Raw genomic sequence first — 22,674 nt, 5'->3', positions numbered from 1 at the left:
GCTCGATTTTTTTCGTGGATCTTTGAAGTCTCCCATGTCGGGTCCTCCTGGAACGTCGAAAGGGAAACATCATAATTTCGAAATTAAAGGAGGCTGCCTTGTCGTTTACCCGAAGAGCCGGCGATAGCTCAAAGACGGCATCGGGCCGCCGCGCCGTTACACTGATGCGTAATTAAATTAAGTAGGTCGGCGGGAAGAAGCTCCACACGCCCGTATTTTAGGAGTGGAAAACAGGCCCTCCAAAACTCTGAATAATTGGAATTTAATTATTTATTCCCTGGGAAAATTATGGCGAAATGATTTTCGATATATCCCCGAGGCGTCTCGCGCTGCAGTTTCGAGTAGGCGGCCTGTCGCTACGGTAACGAGATTCGATGTGGGAGCTCATTATGGGCGGATTTTTGCTGGCTTTCAAGTAAGATAGTTCGTTATTCTCCAGATGTTGGCTTCGAAAATCTGCCGTGGGACGTTCAAGAAACGTTGTTGGTTGATTAGCAAAAAATTTTGGGGAAATACACTTGATGAAAGCTTTCGTAGCATTAAGTTAAATATATTGCTCCACAAGAGTTAGGGATATCGTATTCGATCGTTTTTAAAAGTATGTAATCTTCGAGAAAATCGCTGTGAAATCATTTAAAACTCAATAACATTTTGAATCGATTCAATAAAAATCAGTATGAGACATTTTGTCAATCTGGTCGCCTTTTTTCTGAAGTTTGGTTCTTTGCATATGCGTCATGAATATGCTTATTTTGAAATGAAGTCAGTTTATCAACGGCTTCGATTTGAAACGAGTTTTCTGAAAATGCCAAGACGTAAATTAACAAACGCTGAGGCTAATAGGGCTATCGGAATGCTACAGGCTGGCCTAACTCAGGTTGTTGTAGCGGAAAGACTCCAAGTCAGCCAAAGTGTGATATCTCGACTTTGGAATAGGTTCAAGGAGACAGGTTCCGTGTTGGAAAGACTAAGGCTTGGTGGGCGATGAAAAACAACACCTGTTCAGGATCGTTTCATCACCGTTTCAGCGAGATGAAACCCTACATCCACGTGTAGAATGCTACGTAATACTCTTCAAAATGCAGATCGGGTCCAAGTTTCCATCGAAACCATCAGACGACGTTTGCGAGAGGTGAATCTAGGTTCTAGACGTCCATTAAGAGGAGTTCGATTAACACGTGACCATAAGCGTCAAAGACTGGAATGAACAAGGCAACATATCAATTGGAACGATCAATGGCGTAGTGTCCTTTTCACTGATGAATACAGATATGGACGATTTTCAGATTCTCGAATCTATGTCGCTATGTCCAAGAAGTCTATCCATTCCGAGGGGGAAGTGTTATGGTATGGGCCGGGATATGTTTCAACGGGCGCACAGATCTACAGATTTGTCCTGGGAATATGATCGCCTTACACTCATGCATGTCATTGACAATGTTGTGCCAAATTTTCACGCTGCTATTGATGAAGCTTTCCAATTTCTAGACGATAACGCTAGACCTCAACCTGCAGCCATAGTTGAGAATGCGCGTGAGGAGCTTGGTATTCCACATTTACCAATACCTCCGCACTCACCAGATTTGACTTGCATAGAACATGCATGGGATATGCTCCAAAGAAGATTAGATAATCATCAACCTACCCCAGAATCCTTGAGCGATCTGAGAGAGCTTCTGCCCCTTTTATGGAACCAAATTCCACAAGAAATGTTGAAGTACCACTGTTTCATCTCTAAACCAAACATTTTCCGTGGTCAGGGGATATGTGGCTTCAAGTTCGCCAGTTTGACAAGCTTGCAATTCTAATAACTTCTTAGTTTATCAAGAAATGCAGAATGCCTCCAGAATACATTTCAATCGATACTTGCAATTCTAACAGAACTTTTCGCCTCAAACCTTGCATTGGTCCAAAATTGTGACAATGGTGTTCAAATAGAGACATAGGAAAGAGCTCTGGTCGTCCATAACATGAACAGGGTCTGCCTAGACCAATTTTAGAGCCAATTTTTCTCATTATTTAGTAACTTCAACGATTTTATGATATGGCTCGTTTCGATACCAACTGACAGAAAAAGACTCAGGACGCAAGTGTAAAGAAATAGAATAAATTAGTTCCAAATCTCACCAAAAAATTCGTTTGAATTATTTACAAATAATCAGATAGACTCAGATGTAATGAACCATGGGCCAGCAATATAATAATAATATAATAATAAGTTTATTCGCATAAATATACACAACAATAATATCACAACCAAAGAATAAACAATATGACTCGATAAGTTCAAGAACACTTGTTTCGAGTTATTAACAAAGTGTAGAAAAAAGAAAAAAGAACTATAGATACATAAATTAATTAAACAGGGCAAGCAAACAGTCCAAAATTTATATGACAACCGAGGGCATCACATGACACAGCCCCACCAACGGAGATCCACAGGCACACCACAGCAGCGAAAAATAACGTCCAACAGCAGCATGATCGAAAACGCTCGAACTTCCGGGTCCCACAAACGCTCACACCAGGTCACATTACTTCAACTCCTCATTTCAACAAGATCAACAACTCTCCCACGATGCAGCAATATGTTTATATTTTGTTTCGTTTTTTTTACCTATCACAGTCCCGTACTCAAAATTTGATGAAATTTTGTCGAAATTCTAGAGGTTGTAGCTCAGCCATCTTGAATATTTTTCATAGACAATTTTTGGTAAAATGACTTATTATGATGACTTTATCCTTGTGTGAAAAAGCCTTACCTTTAAAAAGATCCTGAATATGTGTATTATTCCGTAGATTGAGAAATACATTTATTTATACCAATCCCGAAATTCCGTATATTTTCAAGAGCCTTATATCGTAGATCCTATTGCTACGAAGTCATAATTTTTTTCCATGATTTCAGTATTTTTCGCAAAATTAATTTAGTATCGATTCTCCGGATTTCAATACTTCTGGCGGTCCATAATTGGTTAGCGTAAAATTCAGCCCTCCTTTGATTCTAAATTCCGCTTCCTTGAGCTTTATTATCTGACAACATAGAATGCTGAGTTTCATGAAGCATTAAACAGTCTCCTTCAGCATACCCGGAATAGCTAGCGCTTCATAGGTTGAGGCTTGAGACGACCGAGGTATTGTTATAATTAGATGTTTAAAACCTTAATTCATCCTAACTTTGTCTCACAAGTTAACCCACGCTTAATTAACAATGAGCGACGGTTTTACCGGCGTAGGTGTTCAAGAAAGCAGTGACTTTACTTCCATCCAATAATATAGACGGTAGAAGGTATAACTCATGATAATGAGCAAAACGAACAGAATGAGGCCTTGTTACATTCGAATGCATACAAGTCGTCATGGAATGAAGTTTCTGTAGGTTTTCTCTAAAAATGCCGTGTGATGAACAGAATTCGTTTACACACGCCCCTTTCAGACCACCTGTACTCAATATAAAGAAAAAACAATAATAAGAATTAATTCAGATGCATACCACCAGCTGATATGACTATCAACAAGTGTTACGATTCGAATCGAACTAGCCAATTTGTCATCGTCAAGATAACGAAAGGGAGAACGTTCCACCAAGGAAGAGAAGATGCTGACCATGGTTTCGGTCTCATTTGACCTCGTCAAAGCAACATAACTCCTTCTCCGATGAAAAACTCACAATGATCTCTTGAATTTTGGGTTTTTGGAAAAATCCACGGTTCCAAAATCAATTTGATGGAAATGGGAAATAAACTCTCAAATTATCAGCAAAAAATTGAGAAAAAAGTCTAAATGGTCCTTTTTCACAGCAATATTTCATTGAGTCCTAGTTGATCCCATCGTCATATTTTGTTTGAAATTATTAATCCTTCGGCAACGTCCCAATGGTTATGAATCAACTTGTACAGGGTGGGCAAAATTGGTGATACCTGAACTACAACTTTTTAACCCAACTACATAGAGGAAATGAATGTACCTTCATGTCGTCTTTTATCGAGAAACTAATAATGCCCTCAACTGCCTTCCTCTATCTTCTTTTGTTTTTGAGTTACCGGCTAAAATTTTTATTTGGGCGATTTCACCTTTGGTCATTATCTCCGTTTCTGTTTGTGCTAGGATGTTGAAATGAAGACATTATACAGACACTTTTTTGATACCAATCCAGTCGTACTATGATTTTTTCCGTCAAGTTTATTTGCTGAGCTATAACATAAAGTTGTGTTATTTTTTATGAAAACAGTAGTTTGAAATGTCTTAGAAAGAATCGCCATTTTTTTACCGTTTCAGAAATATATTACACATCACCCTCAGTCTTTCTAAGTCATTTCAAACTACTGTTTTCATAAGAAAACATCATCTTTATGTTATAGCTCAGCGAATATACCTGTTGGAAAAAATCATAGTACGCCACTGGATAACTATCAAAATAGTGTTTGTATAATGTTTTCATTTCAACATCCTAGCAGAAACAGAAACGGGGATAATAACCAAAGTTGAAATTTTGATTTTGACCTATAACTCGAAAACAAAAGAAGATAGAGTGACGCAGTTGATGCAATTATTAGTTTCTCGAAAAAAGACGACTGTAATGTGCCATGCATTTTCCTCTATCTCGTTGGGTTGAAAAAGTTGTAATTCAGGTATCACCAATGTTGCCCACCCTGTACAAGGTGGGCAAAATTCGTTGTCTACTGAGGGGATCTCGAGAACTACAGCAGCTAGAAGAAAACGGATGGCACATTCTCGAGCTCTTTCTTCCTGAAGATCGACAAAAATTAATATTTTGACGATTTCGAAAAGTTCTCATAACTTTTTTGTCTTTGAAGTTACAGATCTGAAACTTGAACCTTTTTAGGCACTTTGATGTAGAATCTACTGACAAAAGATATTTTCTCAATTCAAAAATAACAAATTCAATAAAAAAATTTGCATATCAGAAAACGAGTTCGCCTAATGATTGCAAATGCAGAAATATTTTGAGCTCTACAGTGGATTATACATGAAAAAGTGCCTGTAGAAGGTTTAAGTTTCAGATCTGTAACTTCAAAGACAAAAAAGTTATGAGAACTTTTCGAAATCCCATTATTTCTGATAACTCTAGATCGGAGAATCGTAGGAGGCTACGGTTTTGACCATTATTTGTAACCTCTGAAAAAGAGAGAGGAAATGTGTCATCCGTTTCCTTCTAGCTCTTATAGTTCTCGCGATTTCCTTCTAAGGCAACGAATTTTGACCACCCTGTACAATGATATTTCAGATGAGTCTGTTGGCTTTATCCGCACTAAGTTTACGTGTAGGCATTATTGCAAAACTAATTTTCCGATTTTGAATCCAAAGTTGATGGTATGAAAGGTAACAAAATTTCTGAACTCCCTATACTTTTGTGGAACAGTATATTCTACTCGCATATTGCTAAAAAGCCATCATTGTTTTATCCTCTGTGAAAAAATTCAATAAATAAATAAATAATAACATCTGAAAAAAAAGACGAAATGCCGCGGGTTAAAGCTATGTAGTAATCATCAAATACTTCCGCTCTTTGTCATTCTTCCCGGAATTCCCAATTTGATATCGCAATTCAAAACGCTACAAACCAATCAGAATGCCCCCAACGCCCCACAACTCCTGATGATTTATTCAGTCTGCACACACGCATAACGAACTTCGATATCTGCTTGTTCAGGCTGTGTTCATGTTTACCCCAACTTCCATTATTATTCTTCCCGTTCGGTCGCCCCTAAGCTCCACCGACTACGTACTGCACTGTCCGCAAAGCGGCACAGGTAAGCAAAACGCCCCCCCTCCCCCCGCGTTCCTACCGCCGTCAGCACCCCGAAAATTCAGGCGCAAAGCCAGAACTTCTAATCCTTCTCCAAATCCGGCTAACAGTCTGGGGGAAGTTTGCCGGGAAGTCTCTAAGATTTTGGGAAATTTACCACCTCCTATTACCCGGCAAATAAATAAGAGACATGCCTTGCCGCAGGCAGCCGAAATATTCTGATTTACATACCAAATTAACGGGAGAATAATTTGCCGGAGAGGAGAAGTTAAGATAAACAGTGACATGGAAGTTGTTCTGGTAGGTGAGGTATACTGCAGTCTGGCTTCAGGGGATTTTAGTCTGGAAAGTTGACGAATTACATTGTCTGTCATCTATGGTTGTTATTGCTTGGCATTATCATATCTATTGCCTTATAATAAATAATATTATTAGTCTATGATTATATCAGTTGATAGCAAATGAGTTTGTACAGAGTGGTATGCTTCCCAGGGCTTCTGTGTTTTTGGTGTTTGGACGTTTGGAAAGTGAGTGAGAAATGGAAAAATGGATTTACACCTCGAACTAGAAGGTGGTTTGAAGCATGTGTGTTTATCTACCATTGATACAAAAGGTGCTCATAATCTATGCTCTTCTTCAAGCATTATTATGTTATTCAGAAATCACTTTTTATTGATGGGCCATTGTTCACTGATCGTCTCTCCAACATTTATTAAGCACTAGTGATTTATTAGCCATTATTCCATTGAAAGATTGATTTCTGATTGCTTGATTCATTTTGAACAAATGAGGGGTTCATAGCCGAAGAGAACCAACTCCATGCAACCTAGTTTTGAGATAAATGGCTAAGAAGTTGTTTATCACCAATTAATTCAAAAGTGACTTCATTCTGTAGATTTTAAAAGGTTAGAATGTAAGCATATGCTTACATAAGAATAATAATAAATGAAGAAGTCACTTTTGAGTTAATTTATGGTAAACAACTTAAGCAATTTATCTCAAAACTAGGCTGCATGGACTTGGTTCACTTCAGCTATGAACCCCTCAAATGAAGTTTCTTGTAATTTCTTTAAGGAAGAATGGTTTTTGCAAAAAAAAATAATAATTTATCAACAGGTATGTAGCAAACAAAGTTACCTAGTAGGCTGACATTATGGCGGAACACCACCTCCATTTTTTTATTTTATTTAATATGGATTTTGGTGTTTTTTTTTATTGTTTTCTCGTTGCCATAGAATTTCATTTCTATAATTTTCTTCGAAAAAAATAATTAAAATTGCTTTTCTAGTGCCAACAATTGGCGCTGCTCGAAAAAAGGATTTTATATTTACATTATATTGAAAGGAACAAATAAAGAATTTAAGCGAAAGTCGACGTTTCCGTATAAAATTTTCAGGCTTGAAATACAAAATTAATGAATACAAATGAAAGAATTACATATTATAAATCAGAATTCCTCACAATCCGATAACAATAAAAAATAACAAAACCTCTAATATAAAGAACTCTGAATTTGGGGATAACCAAGTTTTTGTTCGCTAGCACCGATAAGCCATAGTCAAGACATCTTCATCAACGTGAATTTTACCGATTTTTGGTATATGAGGAACATACCGTTTCCACACCCCACCAGTGTGTACAAAAGGAAATACTCCCCAGGCTGGTCCATTATTATGTTTTTAGTATTTTAATTCTGATTTCGATTAATTCTGTAGTTAGTAGCGATTCGGATTCTGATGGATTTTATCCTGACTGTTCCTGCTGAATAATTCTGAGTTCTCTATAATACTGTTGTGAGTACCCAGACCGTTTTAGGTGAAAATCTGAAATTGGAGTTTGAGGGAACAACCTAGTTTTTCATTTCGTTGTGTTGCGAGCCGTCAACATGCGTTCAAGCAGAGCTTGGTAGCTATTTTTTTGTAATCGTTATTGTAGATTGCATAAAGGAGTCCACGGTTACGCTGAATGCAAGGACAATTGCTGAAAACTTCTAGACGAGCCGTCCAGCCGTCCCCTTTTCTGTCTGTTCAACTAACTCCGTGAAATCATTACTTTCTCATTGAATGATTTCTATCTCCACTTTGATTCTAATCAGAATACACCTATCCACAACATATCAGAAATTCATGTGTTGTTCAGATAGATTTATTCACTCCGGTATAGATTTATCTACTATAATGAGTAGACTTTATTGCCCATTATAAATTTAACCTTCTAATTTCGAACCAGCATTAGCCACTAGCTGATGACCACTCGGATACGCATTCAATTGAACAACGCATGCTGATTTAAATTTTGATGTATTCATTTACGAGGCTGATTTTAATTACCTAGAGTATTCGCCCAGGTATACATATTAGGATAATTAATGAATTAGGCTTCCTCTATCTCTGTGAACTAATCGATCAGGTCCACCACGATTCGTTTCGGCAAATACGAAAATATCTCAATTTACACGAATTTGAATTTCTTAGTCCCGTTTCAAATTTCTATGTTGGCTCTAAAATTCATATAACATTTATGGGGATGAGAACTAATTAAAATGAAAAAGATATTAGAGTATAATGTATTAGAGATGAAAACAAATTTCACTTGAAGAAACTAAGATTATGACTCGAATTTTTAATCACCCTGTATGTACTAGTCAAATATTTCCCTCTGTCCTAATTACTTACTTTAAAGTAACTTAGTGGACAATGAATGAATTGACAAATCTATATTTCAAGAAGAAAATTGATATTTTTTTTCAAATCAGTCAATATTGTTTTGTTTTGCAGGGAAGTATGGCCAGAAAACGATTCCTTTGGAAGCAGGGGTATATCTCCCGAAGAAGAGTTTGGTGCCCTGAGGGACATCTTCTTGGCCGATTTAGGAGGTCAGTAAAACTTTCTAACTTGTACTGAATTCGTTAGCGATTAAATGAATTGATGGCATGTCGTTTCACTAGATACTCGTTATTTTTACATGACATTATCTCGACGAGAATTTACCCACAACCGTTTTAGTTCATCAGTGAACTATTTTAGAAATCGCACCCATTAAAAAAACCCAGTATGCCTTAGAATTTTGTAAAACAAATATCCGTCGGTTTTTCGGAAACTAGAAATAAGTCGAAGGAAATTTAAAAAGAAAGAGTAGTAGTATGCCATACAATTTTGAGGCTTGATGATAGAGGACCATCATGCTTGAAAGTAAAAGAATGATGTTATGTCCAGATATGTTCGAAGCAGATATTATATTGAGATAATACATTCGCTTGGTTCTGTTTTGGATATGATGCTGCTTCAACTACAAGGATATGCTATTATTAGTAATACCTTGAATTACAAACTGAAACAGAAGAGAGCACAAGCTGAAGAAGTGATCATTAATCAGAATAATTACAGGTGGATCACCAACCATCAAGAGAAATAAATTTTGGAAACATATTCTCTGGTGCTGCACCAGGCGTAGTGAAAACTACACCTTTCTCTGAAGATGAAATAATATCTTTACTAAAAGAAAACAGTGGGAGCTCATCTGCTTCAAAGAGAGTCATCGAACCTTTTTGTATTGAAATTACTGAGTCTAGAGTTCCGCAACTGCCAGAGAACCCATTCAGAGAGTTTTACGATGAACATTTCGAGACTGTGAGCTATGGGGAGCTATTTATTATCGCTTCCCAATTGGAATTTAGTATTAATGCAGATGAAGTAGAAGCAGTAATAAATAAGACTTCAAACAGTCCTTCAAAGTTCCTTATCAGGATGGTAAACGAAAAGTGCTGGAAGAATAACTGCTTCAAATTTGAAGGCTGTGTGCCGAACTGTGGAAAAATCATCATTATCAGTGAGAAAGAATGTATGTTACCCTGCCAAAATATGTTGCAAAACAAGTGCTAGGGAATGGGGAAAGAAACATTAAAAAAAATAGCTCTAGAAGCTTATAAATTATATGGCCATCTATGACATGAAAATCTACAGGTGACAAATGTTGGATTTGTCACCTGTAGTTATCACTAGAATATCCATATCTTTGTACATCACCGGCTTCTATTGTTCAATGTATGTACTTGCTGTGGAAAAGGCTGTGTGGACATCAAATGTCCATACAATTTCAAAACCTTATCCTAATGGAATTTGGAGAAGCAAAGGAGTGTTTCCTAAAAAAATATAAGGAAAGTTTGTGCTTAGATAGAAACCACAAATATTATTATCAAGTACAAAAGTAGATGGCCATGACAGAAAAGGAGTATAGCGATTTTTTGTATGGTCGCCAGAAGAATTATACGTTTGAAGAATTGGATTTGACCTAAAATTTAGTGCAATTAGAAAAAGTCGAGGCTTTTCATGGAAAAGTTATACTTCCAGAGCATTTGGGGAAGTATTTCGCTTGAGGGTCAGCAAAGATGAATTGCTGTACATATAGAGGAGAGAAAACAACCAACCCATGATACGATGTTATAATGAAGATTGCGGAATTGTATGGTTTTACATGGAATGTATTGGGCTGACTAGTGTTCCTAACGTCTGGTTCTGCAGCATCTGTACAAATAATTTACGGATTAAATAAAAAAATTTCAAAATGTAAATATATAATGTGATTATTTAGTTAACATTAAATTTTCAGGAGGAGGAAAAAGTTTATTCATTTTATGAAACAGAAACGGTACAAAAATATAATCAGTCTTAAAAATATAAACACTACAACAATATAATCAGTCTGAAAATATGAACAGTATAAAAATATGATCAGTTCAACAATAGAATCAGTACAATATAACCAGTCTAAAAACAAATCAGTAGAAAAATATAATCTTCCAAAATTGTTTAAGGTTTTCACTCCCAGTCTCTGAAACAAAATCGAGTAAAAAATTGAAACAATCTATTTGATCCTGCGTAAATTATCGCACGAATTTGTCAGGAGCAAATTTGATTTAAAAAATTGTTGCTTGACAATGAACGATATACAAAAATATAAATACTAGTATCATTATATCAGTATGACAATATGGTCATTACAAAAATATAATCGGTATAACAATGTGATCAGTATAAAAATATAATCACTCCGACAATATAATTGGTACCAAAATACTGTATAAACAGTATACAAATATAATTAGTACGACACTATCATCAGTACAAAAATATGAACAGAACACAAATATAACAAGTATAAAAAATAGAATACATTAAACATTTATAGGGCAATAATTGGAGGACACAAATTGATCATTACACATCATACAGAAATAATTTCATCCACAAGTGGTTGCTGTCCAGTATTTAATAAAAAACTTCCCATTACATTATTGATGATTGTATACTCTAATCAAATTATATAACTCTCTCCACGTGAATCTTTACATGAGCAAGTGGTCTTATCTCCTCCAATTTAATAGGATCTCACTGTGTTTTCCCCTTTTCAAATGCTGGAGCTTTTACAGTTGCGTTAAGTAATTCCACGTATTCTGCAGTCGTCTTTGCTTGTTCAAATCATTCAAATGAAGCTTCTTATGCTTAAATACATTAATTCCTCCAGGATTTCGAAAGAAACTCACTCTTTCGCTGTTACTCCGGCTCCCCACATCCAACCACACAACTTAAGTATGAATTACACATCAAATTATCTGTTAAGATCTTATACAAAAAACCTTTGTTCGTCCTCCACAATTTTATTTTGATGTCTATCTGACAGCGGGTTGCAGAAGCCTATATAAAGTACTTTTCTGAGTAGGTACAATAGGTTGCTAGGGACTTAGAAGTAAGGAGCAAAAAGGTTTCGAACTGACCGATTTTCCAAAAGTGCGGTTATATATGTCGAGCAGTGGAGTGACTGAATGAATCCGCCGTTTTATGCATGAAAAATCTGGTGTTCCAGAATTTCTCCTACAAGTATCATTCAGTAATAGCGTCGATTGCTGAAAAAGGTAAAAAGTTTCAATTTTGATTTTCTTTTATCTCGTTTGGGGTTCAGATGAAAGTGAGAATATACTCCAGAGTCCTGAAATCTCCTCCGAATTCATTGATTAGTTTCATTATTGTTGTGCGCCTAGTTAGGAAGTAGAATTCAACCCATTAATGTAAGCCTGCTTAAAAGGGGAAATTTTTTTTTGTTTATTGTCTAGATTTAAGTTGGTCATCGACCAAGTGAGTATTTTTTTTTTAATAGATTCAATGTTGATTTTATACATTAGTTGCATTCGAATTTTCTCCTCAGAAAAATACGAATTATATCATCCAGTCCACATTTTCTGAAAGGAATTACCTGTTTTAATATTTCCAGTGGAAAACTGCCCTTCCATTTATAACGACGGGGGTGATTTATTACACGAGCACATACCTAATATTCCAATATCACCTGTGATTTTATTCTCATATTTTCGGTCATGCTATGAAAAAAAACCTTGCTCATTTGCATCAGGAATTTCCTTCTATCCGTTTTTATTTCAGTTCGATTCAATCCGCTCCGAAATTTCTTCTTCGTGTGGTAAATTTCAATTATTCCAGTGATGGACCGGGGCGACGAATTTCCCGAACGAGGAGTCAGTAATGGTTTCCCGCGAGGACACCCAATAAAAATCCTTCGAAACGTTATTTTACGACCCTCCGATTTTGTTCTGGCATGTCGGATTATACAGGACGGCGGGAATCCGGCTAGAAACAGTCTCGATCGACCGTTACTCCTTTTTTTCTATCCTCATAAAGGGGTGAGCCCGACTAAAGCGACGGCAGAAATCCGCAAGGGTATCATTCGTGTGTTAACGATAGCGGTTATGAACCCGCCGTAGAACATCGGACGAACATAATTAATGAGTATCGTATGCCCGGGAGGGAAACTGGAAAAACCTCCGATCTTCGCTCTCCTCAATCAAGGATTATGATCGCTGGGAGTTCAACGAAACATACCACGGTATCTGAAGGTTAATTCTCACCTTCCATAGCCTTTCTTCAAGAATTATTGACATTAGATTAAATCGCTAATTTTTTGCTTGGCAGTATGAGATTTGTGTGCTGGGGCGTTGTCCTGCAAAAACAAAATACCTTTGGATAGCTTTCCGCCTCTTTTCTTTTTAATTTTTTCCCTTAGAGTGGACAGTTATGTCGTATAGTAATCTCCGTTTATTGTTCTACCCTTATCCAAAAAATCAATCATGATTACTCCATGGCAATCTCATAAAACTGAAGCAAGAAATTTTCCAGCAGAATTTTGAACACGAAACTTCTTAGGTATTGGAAAACCAGAGTGTCGCCATTCCATCGATTGTTGCTTTGTTTCTGGATAGTAGAAATGTATCCAAGTCTCATCCATAGTAACAATTCGGTTCAAGAAGTCTACATCCGACATCGTTTTCAAATCGAGCACAGATCGAACGCGATGCTTCTACCCTTGCACGCTTTTGGTCAACATTCAAACATTTGGGGATCCATTCTGCAGCAATTTTTCTCATGTCCAAATTGACGTGAACTATATGATGAACGCGTTCGTATGAAATATTCAGTGCTTCAGATATCCGTTTTAGCCCAATTCGATAGTCTGATAAAAACATGTCATGAACTGCATCGATATTTTCGGGGACTGACACAGAAACTGGCCTTCCCGATCGGTCATCATCTTCAATGGAAAATTTACCTCTTTTGAGGCTTGCAGTCCAATTTTTCACGTTCGCATACGAAGGACATTGATCTCCAAGGGTATCAAGCATATCTTCGTGAATCTGCTTACTTCTTAACCCTTTTAAATACAGGTACCTACTTGATGATGCCTCGATACTCCAATTTCGGTGGACATCTTCTTTCTTCTAATTTATTGCGTAACTCTGGTTTACTTTTTTGACCAGGGGGGTGAAACTTCCTCATTAATGACGTGAACTGCTGCCATCTATGGAAGGCCAGCAAATTAATATGAAAAAATGTTGGTTTCCTACGCTAATAATTCTGCGCATAAACTAGAGTGACTTTGTAGCATAGACTAAGGTAATCTTTGATTCTGCGCTTGTGTGTGAAATTGATATGTCAAATGATCAACATTCGATTCCAAATTTGTTTGTTCATTTTATTATGAGTTTTCGTTGTGAAGAAATATTGTTGTGTACCTAAATTCAAGAGCAAAGAAAAAAGTGAAAGAAGGGAGAAAAAATTGTTGAAAATGTTCTTATGGTTCCTTATAGAGTTATGGTTGGCATTATTCTTCAGAAACCGGACTATTAGGAATTCCAAGAATAAATCCTTTCTGATCACGTAGGATGTAGTACCAAAGAAGAGGTATGATTTTCGATTTTCTCATGAAGTGCTCGGAAGCTTTTCCAAATTTGTGGTATTTCACCTTATAAAAGATGGATAAGTTTCATCTCACTGATTTTTGTTTGTTTGTCAATCATATATTCTATTGTTTCTCGATAGGTAATATGTAAAGATTTCATCTAATAAATTATATGTATGAACTGAGAGTATTATTTGTTACATAGTTGTATCCAAATAAAATGAAATAAAATAACTTTATCAAAGCGTAATGAGCGCTCTCGACAAACTAATCGAGATTAAATTTGCTGACTTTTAAGAGATGGCGCTGTTCTTCGTGACAAAATTTTATCCAAGAGTTTCCCATCTATAGTGTTCATTTATGTTTTTGACCTCAAACTTCACACTGACACTTCTAATGAGTTATTGTTCGTTGCTATGGTAACGCAATATATTTTTATGCATGGAACTGGTCTAGGCTAACTAGATCTCAATACATCCTCGTGTGAGGTCTATTCCAGAGTTATCCTTCATTTCATAGTCTTCTTGTTGGTAGTAATTAATTAAATAAAGTGGATTTTTCAGGTTTGTTGTCGCCTCTCACACCCATCTATTAACTAGGATATCATGTTCGAACGATAGTTATAAACCAGCCTTAGAGCATCCGCCGAAAATAATTAATGAGCGTCCTGTACCCTCAAAGAAAATTGAAAGAACCATTATCTCCTCCCGCCTTAATTTTTCAAAGCGGTAAAACGTCGGGGCCCTAATTTTTCATCGAACCGGAAGGCGGAGGAGGATGGATGGGGCGAAATCGACGGTTCTCCGTCGGCTGATGGAAAAAAATAATAAGCGAGAAAAATTCGCTCGGGCGATATTTTGGAGGCCTGGTCATTTCTTTGATTGAAAACGCCATCAAAGAAATTTCACCCATCTGTGCCAGCCTGTGCACAAAGGGAGTCCTTTGGCCATTCGTTTTCGGGGAGAATGTAGGCGGTTGCAAAGTAGAATCGTTAGGCCGAAGATATTCGGTGATAAACGTGCATCGTGATTAGGTTCCTTTCTTCTCCTTTCAGCTGAAGATGGTGGACTTTGTGTAAGATTTCCGATAATTCTGTGCGAACCGGATTTTTGTTGTCATATATCTAGGTACATCATATCATTTTTGGTGGAGATATCTTGGCAAGTTCTTGCTTCTAACTATAGAGAATAATTTGCGTACAGGTTATATACGGGGCGATACCCCGCGATAGATTTGAAGCAATGAAAAATTCAAACGCATTATTAGTTGAATGATTAACTAGACGCTTATGGATAACTAATCACAATTCTGTGAAAATTTACATAATTTCTGAATTCTGCAACTTCCGGTGATACTTAAAACAGCCTACTACTTTCTTGTTTACAATATAACACCCTGTAGATCTTCGCATTGTTGGATGGGAATTTCAACAGCACATGCTCTATCTTGGGGTGAAAACTCAACGGTTTATGAGTTAAGTATTGGGATTCTTATGAATAAAATGGTCACATTTTTTAATATTTATTTTGGAGTGTTTTTTTTTTGACAAATCTTCATCATTTTCAATGTTTTCATTATGAAGTACCTATAATTACACTGTTTACAGCTTTAACCGAAAAAGTGGAGAGGTGTTCACTGTTTATGAGGAGATCAAGTATTTAGTTAGGGAGCCCAAGAGAGAAATTTGGGATTTAGTCGAGCGTTTCAGATTAATATAATCTGTATATAGGGGAAATTGTCTAGGACAACCTGTCAGAATAGTAAAAAATAAACGATCATTGAACACACTCAGGATATATGTGGTTAATTACATGTTGAAAAGTATGTATTCTCTCAATCTGACAATTTAAGCGTGACGAAAATGTTTGGGAGGGTGCCAAACTTGCAAAATAAAACGTCAGGTCTACATTATCGAGCGCGTTGGCCTTTTTCTTATTTTCAAGCTAATAATTCAAGAATAACGGCAAAAACACAATCTGACGGTTTCAGCAAGCCAAAACAATTAAAATTGACCATTAAGGTTGCAGGGAATAATTGTCCCCTCTCCCCTGCTTCAAAGTGTTTTCGCATTCATTATAAAAGTTGTAGAGCATAACATTCTCTAAAAATTTTGTCCGAAGCAATTTTTTCTACGTTTGAACGTTTTTAAGATATATGGCGATGAATGTACATTAGACTGGGTTCCTACATTGACGTTGGTCTTTCGCATGTGTGGCTAAGCTCCTCTCCCTTATTGCCTCTAACTCAAAAACGGTTAGAAGTATATAAAATTGCTTCAGACAAAAGATTTATAGAATTATATTACCTACAACTTTCATGATGAATACAGAAACGATAAGATGATAACTGCCAGATTAAAAAGCCTCCCCTGATTAGTGTCAGATTAATGGGTCAACACTTCTGCAACACCGAAATTAACCAACTGTATGAAAATCTGACACGCTCGAGTACAAGTAACGATTTTTTTTTGCATTTTCAAAGGACCGCTGTGACCTTGTGTCACGTCCGAATTGTCAGTTCCTTCAAAAGTAGCTTTGTGACCCGCTCGAAATTTTCTTTTTATCAAATTTCAAATCTCCCGTAATGCCCCACCATGCAAAAAACTGTCAGATTATGATTGAATGAATTTATTATTAGAGACACGTAGGCCATGTACAGTATCTTAATGTGACACCTTCGAGTATGTACAATGGACGCTTTTTTTTACATCTTTGAGAACCTGCAGACGCTTTCCCCACCGTTGAAAGTGCATACACCATAAAATCTTTTTTTTCTTTCTACCATCTAATCTTCAAAATCCACTAGGTCTCCACGACACTCGAGTAAATCCCGATTAAGCATTGTCGGCTCCCCAACTATTAGGACAAATGGAGTTCATCAAAGCTCAAGATTTTAATATTACAACAAATATTTTTTTATTGTTTCAGTCGATTCTTCATAAAGAAAGGCTGATTGCCCAATTATGAGTTATATAAATGAAAACTCTCAGAGTAATCAAGGAAAAACTTGAAATAATGAAAATAAAAATTGAACTGCCTAATTAGTTTTTTTTTTCGGAAACCACAGTGGGAAACTGTGGTATTCCGATAAATAGTCTTGACATTTCATGAATTGTTCATGGTTTCTCATCAATCCCAATATTTTATTAGAAACAATTCCTTAATGCCGCGTCAGAGGAACGGCAATTATAGTCTAATGTACCATTAAAATTTGAAACTGCCATTTTTTAAGGCAATAATGGAGGATTAAAATTTTAATGAAGCATTAAATTTTAACAGACTTTCCTGCAACTGGGCGTAAATGTCAAAATTATTCAACTAAACACAGAATTTTAGTTTTTTTCTGTGGTTTACGGAAGGCTCAGATTATTAAATTAGTTTGAAATGACAATTATCCAATATTTCCAGTTTTCCCTTGATAACTACGAAGGTTTCTATTTTAGGTGTGCTTTTAATAAAGTGAATGGAATATTGTTGCACCAACTCTATTTCTTACTCATGAGAATTCATCAATTGCAGACATTTCCATCTGATCTTTCGTCCGAACAGAATTTCGCCAAGTCTTCCCTATGCTCGTTGAATAAGCGGCATCAGCATATTGTTGAAATAACAAAATCGTTCGTATGTGATACTCATTTTCTGCAGTAGGTATTAAACGAAACGGAAACATCCGCAAACCATCAATATTTCCCCAACGTTGCATCGGTATCGTTATCGAATCAAGCCAGCTTCGATATTCAATTTCGAACGCCCGCTCATGAAGTTCAGTGGGGGGATAATCAACCGGGTATTGTTTGAGCGTCGTTGGTGCCATCTGGAATTTCTGAATACAATCCCAGATTTCGTATTCGCCGGTCGACGTTCCTGCTAAAAATTCAAAAGCGTAATAAATTTCCCTTTCCACCAGTCACGGAGTACCGTCGGAATGGCAGGATATCGAAAGAAGTTGGGAGGAAATTGACGTGCAACCTACGGAGGCGGTTTTTTTCCTGATAAAAATCAGCCTACGGCGGTAATTTCGACGAAAGAGCGGAGCCGTGGAAAACGATACAAATGCTAATCTTCGCCTTTCACGATATACGATTCTTAAGACAAAATTTACCTTTGATTTTTGCTAATAGTCAACAAAATCTAGCTTACGTGAAACACACTGTACTTGCCCTAATATTGTTGCTTCAATGAAGTTGTTAATCAATGTTTTCTCAGGTTCTGATTGACCTACAACGGGTTTCATAGAACTGATAAACATTTTGACAATTGCTCGATCTCATCTAGAACGAAATCACTGAAACCTTTTTATTTCTGAATATATTGAGGAAGTAGCAATCGAGAATAATTGAATGGACGTATAAACATCATAATTTGATGCGAGAACGATATTCTGAATGATCATGACTGAATTATCGCTTGATAATAAATTGACGTCTATTCGTCAATCAAACGTTGATTCCCCGATCAAGCTTAATAAAACCCGGGGCTAGTCTGATAGACCTGGCTGCATGGTATTTCGTAACATAATCAACCGATCAAACGTTTGAGTGCAGATTAGTGTATTGGCAACCTGGAAAGTTTAAATGAAATTTAAAGATATTTGTACAGCTGAACATGGTTTTGAGATTCTGGTGGGGTAATCAAAGGCTTCAAATTCACCTTCAAACTTTGCAACATACTTCAGAAGCTGTGCATGTTGTATTTTGAAAATCTACAATTCGTACACGCAACTTCAATTGGTCCAATCAGTACCTACTGAACGATATGCACCGTAATCATTTGCTGCATTGCAATTCAATTGGTGAATGGGGTTAAACATTACTCTTTTTGATTAGCCTTCTGGATGAAATATTTAGCTTCGAATCGATAATGATAAATGTATACATTATGAACGTGCTGAATGATCTTGAACATTATTTTTAGTAATAACCTCGAATATGGGCCTAATATTGCCTTGAACCAAATGTGTTCCTCCAAATGATTCAATTTCAAAGCATTTGTTGTACTGTTGAATATTATTCTAGATTCTAGTAATCAAAGGTGTCCATTTACCGTGCCCGTTTGGAACACCATCCAGGTTCTCCATTTTTGTATTTTGAAGCTCTACAATTCGAACATACAACTTTTCTGGTCCAATAAGTACTGAAAAATGTGCACTGTATTAAATTACTTCATTGTAGGAAGAAATGTATCGCAATCGCATTTGCACTGTCGAATGAGTGGTATTGGAACTAAAAATGTGAAATTTATTTTTTTAACACAAAGGTATTCGAAAAGTGGCGATTTTGTCTTAACGCGAATCCGAGCATTAGATTGCAGAACATGCACATGTGCATGAGTAAAATGGGACGCCTAGATCCCTAATACGCTTGAATTTAGCGTAGTAGTTTGTATGATAAATCGATGTAATTTATGTTTCTGGTGAAGGAAGTTGCGTGACATTTTACAAGATTCAGCTAGAGTGAATTGGCAAAGCAGTAGTCCAGCAATTTGTCCAGATAGAACAATAGAACAGTAGAATGCTACATATTTCAAAGCATTTTACCACATCATCTATATACAATATCATGAAAAGCAAGAGCACTAAATTGGAACCTTGAGGTACACCACAGGTTTACACGAAATACCACGATTTGAAACCTTCAACTGATGTATACTTAACCTATTACTTAAATATTATTCAAACCAAAGTAGGGGTGAACCACATATTCCAATCCTCTTTAGTTTGGTGACAAGTTTCAAAAGCCTTATCGAAGGTTTTCCCTAAGTTATTCGGTATATTCGCATCCTTGGCACAAAAATTAATATATAAAAAACTCGATTCACGGTGTTGGTGTGCGAACCCTTTCGGAACAGCTCGATCGATTCTCACGAAATTTTGTATATAAGTAGGTACGTAGGTGTGGGAATAGGTTTAGGTATATTTCATACCGGTGATCAGGTTGTCCCCTATCCAGAAGAATTTCCTTTTTTTTTTTGAGAAAAACTTTTGTGGTGGGGACGGCAATTTCCAATCCACGGATAGAAATATAGTAAGCGTACATTTGAAGTTTAGAAGGGAAAAATCTATTTTTGTTTTGTTATTATTGTTATGGAAAGAGAAAGTCAAGTAAAAGAAATTCGTCCAGCAAAGCGAATGGACACAGTTAGTATGTTTATGATACCTTCCAATCTAAGGTTGTTGTTGAACAATTCATTTCTTAAAAAATATGGATACTCAATGTTCTAATTCCGATAACAAAAGTGATGGAGTAATGTGCTTTTTTATTGATCTGAGCAGATATTGTGCAGAATGAAAATAATTTCCTTGAAACGAAAGCCACTCATCGGAATTCACGTTCGAGAACTGTTGAAATCGCCAAATTTCAACACAATCGAACTTCACGGTTCCGAAGGTTCGAAGAGGGGCACGATAAAAAATTCTCGCGTCATAGCATACTTAAGGGGTCCACTCGGGCCAAGACGGAAAAGTATCCCAGCGGAATGAAGCTATTCCGTGGGGACAAGCAAAGAAGGGAACGTCTCAAACCAACTATAAATCACACTTTCGAGTCGGGTGCCTTTTTTTTAAGGTCCCGCTTTATGACCCCTATTATTTCTCACTCATTTTATTGCGAGTCTGCTGGCGGGTGGAGGATGTGAGTGGAGTGGGACTGTGCTCGCCAAATGTTAGTTATGTGAACTACTGGCTAGATCAGAGCCGTATTCGTTGTTTATATGTTATTCCGTATCCAAACGTACAAAACCACCTCATCTCATTACTACAGCCATAAAAACATCAAACAACACAGTTTTACTAGGGTGCAGAGTTGGAATAGTGCGTGCGTCTGGATTCGCCATTAGGCTGTGTCCACTTCTGAGCATTCGGCCGATATCGGACGGTGAATTTGTCCTATGATATTTTGATATGAATGAAAATGTAGCGCCTCGTCCCGATACGAGTTTTGTTTCAGTCGAACAGTGGGTGAGTCGAGAAGTACCTAATTTCCACGTCTCATAAGATGCTCGAGAATGTCAGTTCAACTACACACTCAAAAATTGTGGATATTCCAGAAAATACTTAATTTTTGCATTTTGCGTATGTCTGCGTCTTACACACTCCAGTTGTGCTGTCCGATTGGGCACGAAAATGAGTTCATCATGCTCATTTACAGTTAGGTTAGGTGCTCATTTACAGTTATGTGATGGAGCCTGTGAGTTGCTAGTCTTGCCTCTCCCTGGAAAAGAATTGGATACAGTTGTATCCATGAACCCTGAAATCATGAGGCTTTCCGTTCTCTGGAGTCTCGCAAGTTTGTTTTGGGTTTGAATGCGTTGTGTGCAGGTGATTATTGGTCTAAACAACGTGACATACAGCCAGCGGATCTGCTTCGGCGCTATTACCCAAGTTTTTTCACACTCTCAATACAGCTACCAGTACGATAGTTTCTGGACAAACAATTGGGAATTGCATAGCTTCATTTTGAGAGCAAGAAGATCCGTAAGGCAACTGCGATTGAGTAAGGAGCAGCGGCGTGTAAGATATCGTTGGGCTCTACAACATGAGAACTGAAATACTCATAGACTGAGAGCCTCCCGTTTCACTGAGGAGTACAGATTTCGTCTGTATTGGTCGTATGGGCGAAAAATGGCGTGGCGAGAGCGGGGTCAGCGGTACCGTTGATTCCAACTATTCTTTTCAGTGATGGCTCAGGGTGCGTTTGGGGGACAAATGTTTTGCTGGAAACAGATCTTATTATCTTCATTAACGTCACCGCTACAGGGGTAAGATTCCGTTATTTGAGTGTGAAGCTTATATGTATTCCATTCGCGTCAGCACTTGGCGACAATTTTATGTTTATAGACGATAATGCTCGTCCACACCAGATCAAAATTGTCAACGACCGCACAAAAATGCATGGTATTAACCGAATGGCTGAGCTCGCTGCCTCTCCAGAACAAAATTGTATGGAACATGTTTGGCCTGTAATGTCACATCAATTGCACCGTTTGGTTGACCTACTGCTGACATTACAACAGCTCGCCAATGCTATTACGAAATATCACGCAAACTTTCATTTATTACCTCATTGACATAATGCTAACTAGAGTAGAGCTGCATTCGTTATCGATTCGCGGGCATTTTGGTACGAAAGTTTGCCCATAATCTGCCATTGGCAATTGACTTGAACATGTAACAGACCACAATATTTATAAGCATTGCATTATGATCCACAGTCCGAACAAAAACCCTTGCCGAAGTGATAGTGCAAGAAATTTTGCAGACTTCGAATTCCGTGCTAGACTTTAATATCATTATGAATATGAATGGTATCAGAAAATTCGAATTGCTCAGCTTCCGTGCCGAAGTGCTTTTCGGCCTGTGAATTGGTTACGAATGTAGCTTCAGCTACGAAGAGCTTGAGGAAGCCACAACCGCTACTAGGCTAGCCGTACATTGAGGGCACTCAAGCACAGTACAGCAGAGGCTAGCCTAGTAGAGGAATTCGTAACGAATGGAATCAAATAGAACGTCGCATATTGGACATAGCAGAGCAGAGCAGAGGCCTGAGCGACGTAGTAACAGAGTACTCTTTCTGCCCTGCGTCGTTTGTGGAGTGCGCACAGTTTCCTCTGAAGAGGTTTCCTCTTCCGAACTACTTTGTAAATTTTAGATATGATCAAAATAGA

General features: G+C 37.2%; 1 protein-coding gene across 1 annotated transcript in view; it reads left to right on the top strand.

The window, feature by feature from the left end:
* LOC123319598 (protein timeless homolog) overlaps positions 1-22,674 on the top strand; it is a 358,706-nt gene that overhangs the window by 68,381 nt on the left and 267,651 nt on the right. Inside the window, exon 9 of the mRNA XM_044906624.1 lies at positions 8,548-8,645. Coding sequence (XP_044762559.1) covers positions 8,548-8,645 — 98 coding nt within the window. The remainder of the gene's footprint in view (positions 1-8,547; positions 8,646-22,674) is intronic.

Source organism: Coccinella septempunctata, chromosome 8 (genome assembly GCF_907165205.1).
Source record: "Coccinella septempunctata chromosome 8, icCocSept1.1, whole genome shotgun sequence".
NCBI lineage: Eukaryota > Metazoa > Arthropoda > Insecta > Coleoptera > Coccinellidae > Coccinella > Coccinella septempunctata.
This window is presented reverse-complemented; position numbering and strand designations above follow the sequence as displayed.